This window comes from Strix uralensis, chromosome 6, assembly GCF_047716275.1.
Source record: "Strix uralensis isolate ZFMK-TIS-50842 chromosome 6, bStrUra1, whole genome shotgun sequence".
NCBI classification, from domain to species: domain Eukaryota; kingdom Metazoa; phylum Chordata; class Aves; order Strigiformes; family Strigidae; genus Strix; species Strix uralensis.
Genome location: NC_133977.1, coordinates 44,271,862 through 44,283,672, shown reverse-complemented (window position 1 = coordinate 44,283,672; position 11,811 = coordinate 44,271,862). Strand labels below are relative to the sequence as shown.

Genomic DNA, 11,811 nt, shown 5'->3' with positions numbered 1-11,811 from the left:
TGGTCCCCAAGCTGGGGACACAGAAGCCGAGCCAGAGATCCCTCCTGCCATGGAGCAGGCGCCTCTCCTCCACCGTCCCTCCCTGCAGAGCGGGGCAGAGCTGGTGACCCCCCCAACAACAGGCACGGAGGAGCAAATGCTGCTACAATGCAGCGTTGGCATCAGCTGTGGGGGGGAGTCTCGCCACCGGCCGGGCTGTACCAGTGCTCAGGACCTGTGCAGCACACTGAGCCGTAACACGAGAATAAAACGTCACCATCGTGCAGTATTCATCCCAACCCGGGCAAGGACGCGTCTGAGGATGAAACGCATGAAACGGGAACAGAAGAACACACGACAGCCACTGTCTCGCCTGGAACTTGTTAGGCTCAGAGCAGAAATACCAGCTCACTTCACACACCGCCCTCACCTCCAGCCGCCTGCCCAGCACCTCCAAACTGGTGTTGATGCCACGGGAGAGGGCGAGACGTTAAACCCCTCCCGGTGTCCCTGGGGGCACCTCGCCCCACCAGCTGCTCGGCTGCAGCGGCTTCCTGAGACCCTGCAGCTGAGCTCAAAGCGGAGTTTAACACCAGCTCCCTGCCTCACGTTGTGTTCTGCCCAAACATCACCGTTGCGGAGAGGCCACCTCAATTTGCCCCTCTTCGTTCTTTTTTCCCCATATGAGCTTTGAGTCTGGTATTACACCCTGTTCAATGAGCGCCGGGAATCTGAAACCGAACGAAGGTGAGCGGAGCTTGGCAGTAACTAAGCCAGTCTTAGGTAAGCGCTCCCGTGATTTTAGAAATCAGGTTTCTGCCTTTGTAAAGGGGAAGTGGTGGGAGATGGGGCTGCACGGAGCAGTCCTGGCCCTGGCCCTGGCCGTGGCCGTGGCGGTGTCCCCGTCCCCTCACCCGCCGCGCTCACTAGATGTCACTGCCGACCTGCGATGGCGGCTCCGCTTCCCTCCGCCCTGGATGTGCTGCAGCTGACCCCGCTCCTGTGGGGCGGCCTGTGGCTGGGCAGGGGAAGGGCACTCAGCCCCAAACCCAGCCCCACACCCAGCCCCACACCCAGCCCCAAACTGAGCCCCAAACTAAGCCCCAAATTGAGCCCTAAACCCAACCCCAAACCCAGCCCCACACTCAGCCCCAAACCCAACCCACACCCAGCCCCAAACCCAGCCCCACAGCCAGCCCCACACCTGACGTGTCCCAGGCTCCAGGGGCATGGTCACCTCGGCAGCGATGCACCCTGAGCTGGATTTTCGGGGCATCCCCTCTCCCGGACACTGCTGGCTCCCAGGGGCCCCAGCTCCAGCCAGGCCACAGCAAGTGTGGGCAGCGCGGGCACAGGCCTTGCTATGCCATCCTGGTGGTGGCCAGGCAGCTCCTTGGGTGCTGGATTCCCACAGGACAAAGGCAGCGTGTGGCCAGACTATCCCTCACTCCCACAAGTGTCCTAATGTTCCTGAATGGCAGCTGCCGCCTACCCAACAGAGCCAAAAAACACATCCCTAGCCCCAACCCAGCCCTAGCCCATTTCCATCCCACTTCCATCCCCATCCCTATCCCCATTCCACCCCCAACTCCATCCCATCCCATCCCATCCCATCCCATCCCCAACACCATTCTATCCCCATCCTTATACTCATCCCCAATCCCATCCCACCCCTAAACTCATCCCCATCCTCATCCTATCCCATCCCATCCCATCCCATCCCATCCCATCCCATCCCATCCCATCCCATCCCATCCCATCCCATCCCCACTCTCAACCCAAATCATCCACCATGCTGGGGACTGCTCCACAGGTGACCTTGGGGTGCCCCTAGCCCACACACAGCCCCTGTTCCCCCAGTCCTGCTGTGCACTGAGCGTGGCTGGGGCCGCCCTGGCTCGGGGGGGGGGGGGGGGGGCGGGTGCCCTCCCTGGGAATGCCGCCTTGCCGGAGCAGGGAGGAGGAGGAGGGCAGGAACACTGCCCGGGGGCTGGTTTCTCCTGGGCTGCCACATACACCCCACAAATCCCACCGGGGGCTCCACCGCTCCTCCAGCCCCAAGCACCACGAGTCAGGACCGTGACACTTCCTACAGGTGGTCTTTGCCCAAATCCGTCCCATGGTGAGTGGTTTTCTGCCCCTTCTTTTCCTAGATGCTTTTTCCACATCAAAACACGGTAAATGAGAACATTCTCTTCCATCTCGTAGCTCCACAAAATACTCTTTAAAGCACCTACTATTTCTTGGTGCCTCCCTGCCTCCAATTATCTGCAAACCTGGAGGAGGGGAGGAGAGTGATCCCTCCCCTGAGCTTTTACATGCAAGTACTCTGCATCCACCTGAGACTGAGCTGGCTGAAATCTGTATCCCCAAAGCTTTTAGCAACTTTTTTTCACTGGGCAAGATGAAATACACTTTACTCTTCAAGGCTAATCCAATTCCAGTTTGGAAATTGTACGGATGAAAACAACAAAAGCAATGACAGGGACTTTAAGAGGTTAAATTACACATCTTGCCTTCATCCTGCTGTGAGCCTGCTCAGACCAAGGCTCACTCTTTATATTGTTTCCTTACCACAGAAAAGTAGTAAAGATGAAATCTCCATGTTAAAAGTCACCATGTCCATAAGCAGAGATCCACAATTTCTCTCTTTTGTGCGTTTTGACACAACCACTCCCACTCTGCTGCGATGTCCCGGTCTCTAAGATGGGTCTAATGCTGCTGCTGCCTCAGGGCACTGAGACTCACGTTTTAAAAAAACATTTCTAAAGCACTTTAAATTTAGGGTATGCAAATGATTAATCCGCAGAAATCTTGCTAGCGATCTGCAGAGCACGAGCGGGCGCATGGAACCAGCTCTCCTTACTCTCAACCACTGGCTTTTCACAGCTGAAAGAGTACACAGGACGTCCCCAACATAACTTGGGGATGGGATCCATATTCTTGGCATAACTTGGCATGGGATCCATTTTCCTGGCATAACTTAGGGGTGGGATCCATGTTCCTGACATAATTTGGAGGTGGGATCCATTTTCATGACATAACTTATGTGTGGGAACCATTCTCCTGACATAACTTATGTGTGGGAACCATTCTCCTGACATAACTTGGGGATGGGATCCATTTTTCTGGCATAACTTACAGATGGGATCCATTTTCTTGACATAACTTGGGATGGGATCTATTGTCCTGGCATAACTTACAGGTGGGATCCATTTTCTTGACATAACTTGGGGATGGGATCCATTTTCCTGACATAACTTAGGGATGGGAACCATTTTCGTGACATAACCTGGGGATGGGAACCATTTTCCTGACAAAACTGAGGGACATTTTCCTAACTGCTGCTGAGAGGTGCCAAGAGCTGGTAAGTGGGGAGGAGCGTGAAGGGCAGCCCCCGACCCACACACCCGCCGCCCCCTCCAGCCGCTTCGCACGGCAAGTCGAGAAGGCAGAGGAACCAAAACGGAGCCGCGCGGAGTTGGAACATCTCTTCCAGCATTTTCCTCTGGCTAAAATAACTGCCAGCTCTCCTTTTGCTAATTAGAATTAATACTATCTTCCTCCTCCAACAGTAAAAACAAAATGTTCCCGTCGCGTCCCATCTGATAAGGCAGCGCGGCTCATCCAGCGCGGCCTCGTAGGTGGGCTGCTCTCGGCAGAAGGCAACACCAGCCAGCTGGGCTCCACAGGCGGGGACCCCCAAAGCCCTCTGGCCACCCCCAAAGCCCTCTGCCAAAGGAGTGGGGTGCACTGAGACCGGGACGTGAGGAACGGGTTACATCAGGGCTCTGGGTGATTGTGTCCATTAACAAAACAGCCGCTGCACTAAGAGAAATTAGCAGCAAGGGGGGCAGAAAACATCGTTTTTCTGTGCCTGGCCTTGATCTCGCTGCAAATTTATTCCCGTGCAGAGCAGCCCTGGAGAGGGGAAGATGCTGCGTGGCCATCACCCCCCACCCCGCCGTGGGCAGCATCTGCTCGCAGCCCCCGGCATGTGGATTCCTCCAGCTGGTTGCGATAATTAAATCCACAGCCCCGCTGCTGGGAGCTGCTGCCCCCCTCCATTTACCCCCCAAACCTTCAAAACAACCGATGGGGAAAGCGGTCCCACTAGCAGCATCAGGGCTGGGCCCTGCCCTGAACAACCGCTGACGGGGGGGCACGGAGCCCCCCGACACCCCCAGGCACCTGGGGGAAGCCGCTTTGGTCCCCGGGGCTGGGCAGTGGGGTGCGGAGGTGCACAGCCCCCCTGCCCCCGCGGCTGAGTGCAACCCCAGAATCACACTGGGTTGTCACCATTCCAGTTGTCACTGCTCCTGCTGTCACCGCTCCTGTTGTCACCTCTCTGGGCACCGCGGCCTCCAGCAGCGCGTGGGGAGGCACAGCTCCAAAAAACGCATGGGGCCCCCAAAAACTCATGGGTCCCCAAAAAACTCACTGCAGTGGCTGAGCCTTCAGTTAAAACAGAGCGGGGGGGGCTGATGGGGGAGGGGGAGGTTCAACCACCTGAGCCCACGGACCCCCCAAAGGGCTGGGCTGGCTCTTCTACAGCCCCAGGGACCAGCACTGCCCTCCCCCCCCCCCCCCCCCACTGTAGAAACTTCCTCCTCCTCCTCAAGATGTTTCCCCAAAAATTCCCCAAACCCCATTCCCTGGAAACCCACCGCTCAGCCCCTGCTCCCTTAAAAACCCACTTGGAAAATCCTGCTCCCCCCCAGTCTGCTCTCTGACGGTCTGTTCCCCTAAAAGCACTCCCCGAACCCCATCCCCAGACCTCCACCCCTCGGCACTGGCTCCCTTAGCTCACCCCCAAAACCCGCTGCCCCAAACCCACTGGCAAAACCCCAGCTCCCCTGAAATGCGCTTCCCCAGCACCCTCTGAATTACTCCCTCAAAATCCAGCTCCCCAGCACCCTCCAAGTTACTCCCCCAAAACCTGCTTCCCCAGCACCCCCCAAATCACTCCCTCAAAATGTGGCTGCTCAGCACCCACCGAATTATTCCCCCCAAACCCGCTCCCCAGCACCCACCGAATTATTCCCCCCAAATCCCACTCCCCAGCACCCTCCAAATCACTTTCATAAAATCCCGCTCCCCAGCACCCCCCAAATCACCCCCTCAAAATCCCGCTCCCCAATTCTTCATATCACAACCCCCTCCCCGCCCAACCTCCCCCTTCCCCGAACCCCACCAACTGCGCCCCCCTTACTCCCTCGACACCCCCCTCCCCTCAGCCTCCTCGAAACGCTCCGCCCCCCCCGACCACGGCCGGCGGGGCGGGGGGGCGGTTCTGGGAGGGGAGGGGGAGCAGCGCGGCGATCTCCGCCGGCGCGGAGGGCAGCGCGGAAGGTCCGCTCTCCGCTGGCGGTGCCGCCTGGATGCGGGAGGCGGGATGAACGGCTCGGCGGCGGCGGGGGGGCTGCTGGCGGGGGCCGGGACGGCGGCGCTGGAGCTGGAGCGGGCGCTGCGCTGCTGCACCGCCGCCTCCGTGGTCACCGACGGCGGCGGGGGAGCGGCGGCGGCGGCGGCGGAGGAGGAACGGAGCTTGTACATCATGCGGGTGGTGCAGATCGCCGTCATGTGCGTGCTGGCCCTCACCGTCGTGTTCGGCATCTTCTTCCTCGGCTGCAACCTCCTCATCAAGTCCGAGGGGATGATTAACTTTCTGGTCAAGGACCGGCGGCCCTCCAAGGAGGCGGAGGCGGTGGTGGTGGGGCCCTACTGACCGCCGGGACCCGCAACCCCACCGCCCCGACGGCCCCCACCACCCCCCGACGGCCGCACACCGCCCCCCCGCCTCAGACTGCCGGCCCTCCTTCAGACGGACTCGTTGGGGATTGTCTTTTGTTGTGTTTTTGCTTTTTGTTGTTTGGGTTTTTGTTTTTCCACCATCAAAACAACAGCAAACGACCCCCCCCCGAGATGGCGGAGGCCGGTGGGACGCGCGGGGGGGCCCGGCCCCACCCGCCGGCTGCCGAAGTAAAACGTGTGCTCTGATGGCAACAGGTCTGGGGTTTCTCCTTTTCTTTCGCGGGAATAAATCCCTCTTCGAGTCCCGGGGTCCCGCCGAGGGGAGCGGGGAGGCGCCCCGGGGTGTGGGGGGGGAAGCGGGGGGCGCCCGGGCTTCCCCGACGCCAACCCCGGGATGGAGCAAACCCCCCCCTGGCCCGGCCCTTGCCTTGCAGCTCTGCTAAAACCGGCGTTTTAGACTCGTTTCCAACCCCCTCTCCCTCTCCCCGGGTTGCCCAAGGCCGGGTGAGCGGTACCCGCGGAGCAGGGCGGGCTGTGACCCCCGCGGGGATGCCTGGTTTGACCGGGGAAATAACCCGGTGCCCCCCGGTGTGTCCCCTCCGTCCGGGTTTAAAGCTGGAAAACCACTCTATGTACTTTTTATGACCCCACCTGGAAGCCTCAACAGGTGACTTCTCCCGGTCGCGTTGAAGGGAGGGAGGAATTTATGCTAGCGCAGGATTTTATTTATTTTTTTTTCCTCACCCGTTTCCTCTGTAGAGATAACGGAGCGCCTTTCTACGAGAGGTTTGCGTAGCTGTTTGTCATATCCCCGGGGGCTCGCGCTGGTGGCTGCTGAGAAATCCATCTTTCCACATTTGCTGTGGGAGGAGTGGAACCGGCGTAAACGCTGGCCGGGGACCGCAGCAGCGGGCTGGGGATAAAAAGGCTCAAGCAACCTGCCCGTGAGAAAATATCTCCCATGACGCCCGAAGTCCTGCAGTAAGACTGTTAATTGTCAATATTCTTAATGCTCATAAGAATCAGGAAGTTTCCCGGAGCGGCCGTGCAGACTTCAGACTGCCTGGTTTTCCCTCAGTTTATGCCGAGGTGGAGGTGGCCAAGCTACAGAATGATTATCAACATCTTTAGCAGATGGTATTAGAAGTTTCCGTTTTGATAGACGAGGTGAAATTCAGCGTTTACAAAACGCACCTGAGCTAGAAAGGGGTGAAATAAAGCTGGAGTCTGAGGCAACCGCCTGACTGCGGGTAAACTTTTGGTAGAAAATGAGCCAACGCAGCGTATCTCAGTGCGGTCCCGTTCCCTCAGCCCAGCAGAAATCCCAGCCGTGTGCTCACTCATTTACAACTACATTTAAGGGAGACACAACAGATCTGCCTGTTCTCTGGGAAACAAGTATGCACTGGACTTTGCCCTTACATCAAAATAAATGTTACCGAGCCATCTATCAGCTGAAACATTGGGGAGAAATTCAACCAAAACTCTTTCCCCCTTAGTGCCGTAGAAGCATGAGATAAAGCAGAATTTAAAGATAATACAACAAGAGGGAAAACTCCTAATGTAGATGTTTCAGTCATTAAAAAGCATTTCCAACTTCCGAATTTGCATCACTTCGTGGTATTGCAGATAACACAATTGTTGCCGTAATCTGACTTGCAAGGAGTGCTCTGCGTGTTTGAACACTGAGAGCTAGATTCATTAGGCATTCTTTATTAATTATAGCGAACACTTGAAGTAGAATACATTTTGATTAACCTTTGCCAGAAGCCACAGCTTTTTCCAGCACCGTAAATCTGAGGCACGGCAAACGCCTGGTTCTGTAATAAAATTGCAGAATTTTCAAGCTCAGCCCAAGAGCACGCGTGGCCTGGTGCCTCTCCCCTGAGGACCCCTTCCAAGGTGAGAGCCCCTTCCCAAATAAAGTGCTTGTGACTCTTCAGTCCCTACAGAGGGGCCTCATTTTAGGCAGGGAACAGCTGGGAAAAGGGTTTTTCCTACTCAGTGATGCAGAGATGCTCAAACACGGCTGGTCCATCAGCTTGGCCTCCCACCCTCTCTGCGCCGTGCGGACTTTGGGACCAGAGAACAGAAGGAGACCTGGGATGTTTATAACCCATGGGTGGGCAGGAGGATGACAGCACATGGAGGAAGCACCTCTCAGACACCAACAAGGGCTCTGGCATCCACCTCACCCCCACGTTCATGGCGTGGACGGAGGAGCTGGGTTCCACTGGCGCTGGGAGCAGTGTTTGGGCAGGTATCTCCTGCCCGGCCCCCGGCCGCTACGGACACATCCCCGCTTTATAAAGCTGGGTCTTGTAGCCCGGAGCATACCTCTGTCCCTTCCAGACATGCCTGTAAAGCCACAACCTGCATGTTCAAGGGGCAGGAACCCCATGGTGAACTTGGCTTTTTCAGATCACTGCACACATTGTTTCAGGGACATTTGTAGAAAAGCAGCTGGAAAGCTGCTAGGAGAGGCCGTGGTGTCAACCAGGGAAGTCCCGTCAGCTCCTAGAACAGGCTGGAAACCAGGTCGACCTTGCTGCAGTGCTGGGAAACGGGTGGATTTGGGATAAAACCAGTGTGGGTACCCAGTGGGTACCCAAAGGAGAGCTCCACCACCTCGCAGTTGGTTTGAGGACAGTACAAAGAGCTGACTTGCTTCTTTGTACTTGTCCCTTGTTTATTCATCTTAAATGGTGGAGTATGTTCGATTTTACCACCAACACTTGAAGGGCCTTTTGTTGCTGTGCATTGCCGTTTCTTCATAATGTTTCCATCCATGAAATTCCCAGAGGAGCACAAGACAATGAGAGGGACCTGGTAGACCTGACGTGAGCTCTCACAGGGGAGATTTCCAGTTTGTGAGGAAACCCTGCCCCTTGTGATGCTCAGTGGCTGCTGGTGGGGGTAGGACCTGGCAGCAGGACCTTTCCCATCAAGGTTCACGCTGAGACCTCTCACTGCAGCCTCTCAATGGGTGTTTCGGGGAGAACAATGCCCCAAAAGCCCCTACACCCCCAACCAGAGCAAGTCCCTAATGCAGCATTATTTGCAATTCTTCTCAAATCTCACTTTTCTTAAGCCAAGGTTGAAGTAGTCTCACCTTAGGTTGTCTGCATACCTAATTACTGTCTAGAAAGGAACAACATAGTAGTTCTTGCATTCACCCTTTCAGCTCAAAACCCGTGCTAATCCTCCAGCAGAAAAACCAAGAGGCATCTTAGGCGCTTCCCAAACACTCACTGAAGTGGTTTGTTCGATATTTTAAATGGGAAACACTTAGAAAAAACACTCTAGCGACTGCAATTGCTTTTAGATAACCCTGTGAATGTACTCAGGCTAAATTTGTCTAGATGCCTGTACAATTTTAATTGTATGCTTTCCACATCTTTTTGGTAATAATAATCAAACAGTGTCTGAAGTACACAGAAAAGGTGCACTTTAGCAGTTCAGACATATGCAGGTGCGGGGCTTTATTCCAATTTCATACTCAGGCAAAATTCACATCGATTTTTAAAGCAGTTTAGCTTTAATAGGGAAAATAAGAATCTGCTGTTCATTTGCAGTTAAAAAACCAAAACTTCACCACAAGTGACAGGCATAGCACACATTACAGCTTCGTGATTTGCCGTGGTATTTATCACTTAGAGTAGCCATCGGACGACCCTGGATGGGGCAGCACACCCAGCCCAGGGTGCTCACCTCGGACCGGAGCTGGGAGCCCTTAATGGAAATGTGTTTCCTAAAAAATCTTCATGTTTGTATTCAGCTAGGCGACCCATTTTAACAGGCAGCCCTAGCCGCCTTTGAGCCCGTGTTAATTATCATTAAAGAATGAGTCATTAAAAGCACTCCTCCTTTCTCGACAGCCCTGTTTGTGTGCATGAATGGATTATGCTGTTGCCATTGATTTCAGCAAACCGTGACTGGGGCTGTCTAACTGGTGGAGCTGAAGGAGCCCTGAGGGACATCAAGTCTTTCAATTCTTTTATATTATAAAACAGCAGTGTCCTCTCCATAATTAAGGTTTAAATTTGCTGTCCAAAAATCTAATTTTCTGTTAGCTCACCATTAGGAAGTGATAGCTGTTGCCCATCGCACTTGCTGGCGTGGCTGGCAGCCAGTTTTTCTCCCAGACGATTCAGCCAGTTGTGCTGCTCCCCGTCTCCGCTGCACCGTTACTGGCACGGCAACACAGGCTTCTCCATCAAAAGAGAGAAAAACGGAGAGAGAAAAGTCAAAAAGCAGTGGGAAGTGTACAAAATATCAGGGGAAAGCACCATGAATGGCACTGAGAGGCATCAAACTGCAACTTAAAACAAAGGAAAACTTCTTTTTAATTTAAAAAGTGGTTCATTTGTGAAAGCCTGCCAAAGTCTGAGACATTATCAGGTTCTGGAATAAAGGGGTAGATGTCTGTAGGGAAGATGAGGGCATCGGCTCTCACTTGGGTAGGAAAAGCAGGTGAATCACCCGAGGGCTTCAGCCCCTCGCTGCTGGGAGGATGTGGGTGGGATGCAGGCGGGATGTGGGGGCTCCAGCCCATGGCTCTGCACCCCCAGATTCTCCTGGGGGCCTCCTCCCGGGCACCATCCTCCAGACACACTCCCTACAGCATGGTCAGAGCCGCCCCGTACAGACACCCCAGGCCAACAGAGGTGTTTTACAAACACAGGAGTTGGGCGGCTGTGTTGCAGAAACTATTTTTAAAGTTGTTAAGAGCACCTGTTTGCATTAAGGCTCAGTTCTTCTCTTGTCCCAAGCTGGCACGGGTGCTCAAATGCAAAATTTTAACAGCACCATCTTCTCCCTTCCCTCCTTCACTGAATATAAATCCAGGTCAAGTGATATTGGTGACCGTACAATTTATCCTCCCTGTAATGTATTTGTAGGGGGCTGCTTTCTTTTATGGGACACCTTTATTTTTTAATGCCAAAAATTAATTGTATTTTTATCGCTGGGGACCAGACACAATCGCTGAGGAAAGAAACCAAAGGAAGCCTGAGCTCTTCAGGACTAAGCGTATCCATCAATTTGGCCACCGGCAGCTTGGGACCTATTCCGCAGTTATAGAACGTATTTTTAGCACATGGAAAAACAGTGTCATGAGCACATGATATGAAAAATACACAAAGCAATATATCATTTTTATGTCCTTTATTCTATCATAATCAGGTTAGGATTTTTTTTATTCCTCCCCCCCCCCCCCCCCCCCCATATCTTGCTTCTATTTTGGAAATGTCTTCAGGGAGGCAGCCTGGAGGAACGTAACGGCCCATCAAACCCGCAGCGGCTGCGTGCGGCAGCCCCAGCAAAGCCGCCCACCACGCCAGAGGAGATGGAGCGGCACAGCACCGCGATGGAGGAGATGGACATGGGGCCTGAAACAAAGTTAGGGATGGTTTTACAGTGTAATGTAAATGTACTTGCGCATAAAATCTCAGTTTTATTTTTCGTTTGCAAACATACCCTGAAATAAATAATGAATTGGTAGTCCCTGCTCTGGTTTGTTCCTGGATGCTGAAAGCTGGTGTGTAAATGCCATTTAGATACCACTGGCAAACGAGGGGATGAGCAACAAAAATCACCAGGTAGCTGGAAAAACATAGGAAGAAGCAAATACACATTAAAAAAATACAGAGTCTTGGACAAAGAAATGGAAACAAGAGTGCAGAATGTGCGATACACATCTACACTGATGGGGCAGAAAATATTTTGGAGGTGAGCTCTATCCAGAAAAGATGGGCTGGGCTGGAAGAGGCCAGAATGGAACAGAGAAATTTTGCTGGTTTGTAGGGAAGTCCTGAAAATGAGAGATACTAGGCTGTGGAATAATCTCTATAGGAAAGATAATAAAAATTCTTTTATTTATGACTTTTACTCTAAACTTGAACATATATTCCCTATGGGGTATTGCTGCATTCACCAGAAGCTGGACCTGGTTTGCTGATAGAACCTCTCCATCGCTGTCTGAGGAAGTTCCCTGGTTTAGCTAATTGCTGTGTATCGCTGAAGCTACGGGAATGAAAAGTGCCAATCATGCTGTAAATATTAATTACACATAAGAAC

At 53.7% G+C, this 11,811-nt stretch overlaps 1 protein-coding gene across 1 annotated transcript; it reads left to right on the top strand.

The window, feature by feature from the left end:
- The first annotated feature begins 5,300 nt into the window (after nt 1-5,300).
- RPRM (reprimo, TP53 dependent G2 arrest mediator homolog) lies at nt 5,301-5,985 on the top strand. Its single transcript, XM_074872343.1, has one exon. It carries the CDS (start codon nt 5,375-5,377, stop codon nt 5,705-5,707), a length of 333 nt encoding a protein of 110 aa, XP_074728444.1. The 5' UTR covers nt 5,301-5,374; the 3' UTR covers nt 5,708-5,985.
- The last annotated feature ends 5,826 nt before the right edge of the window (nt 5,986-11,811 follow it).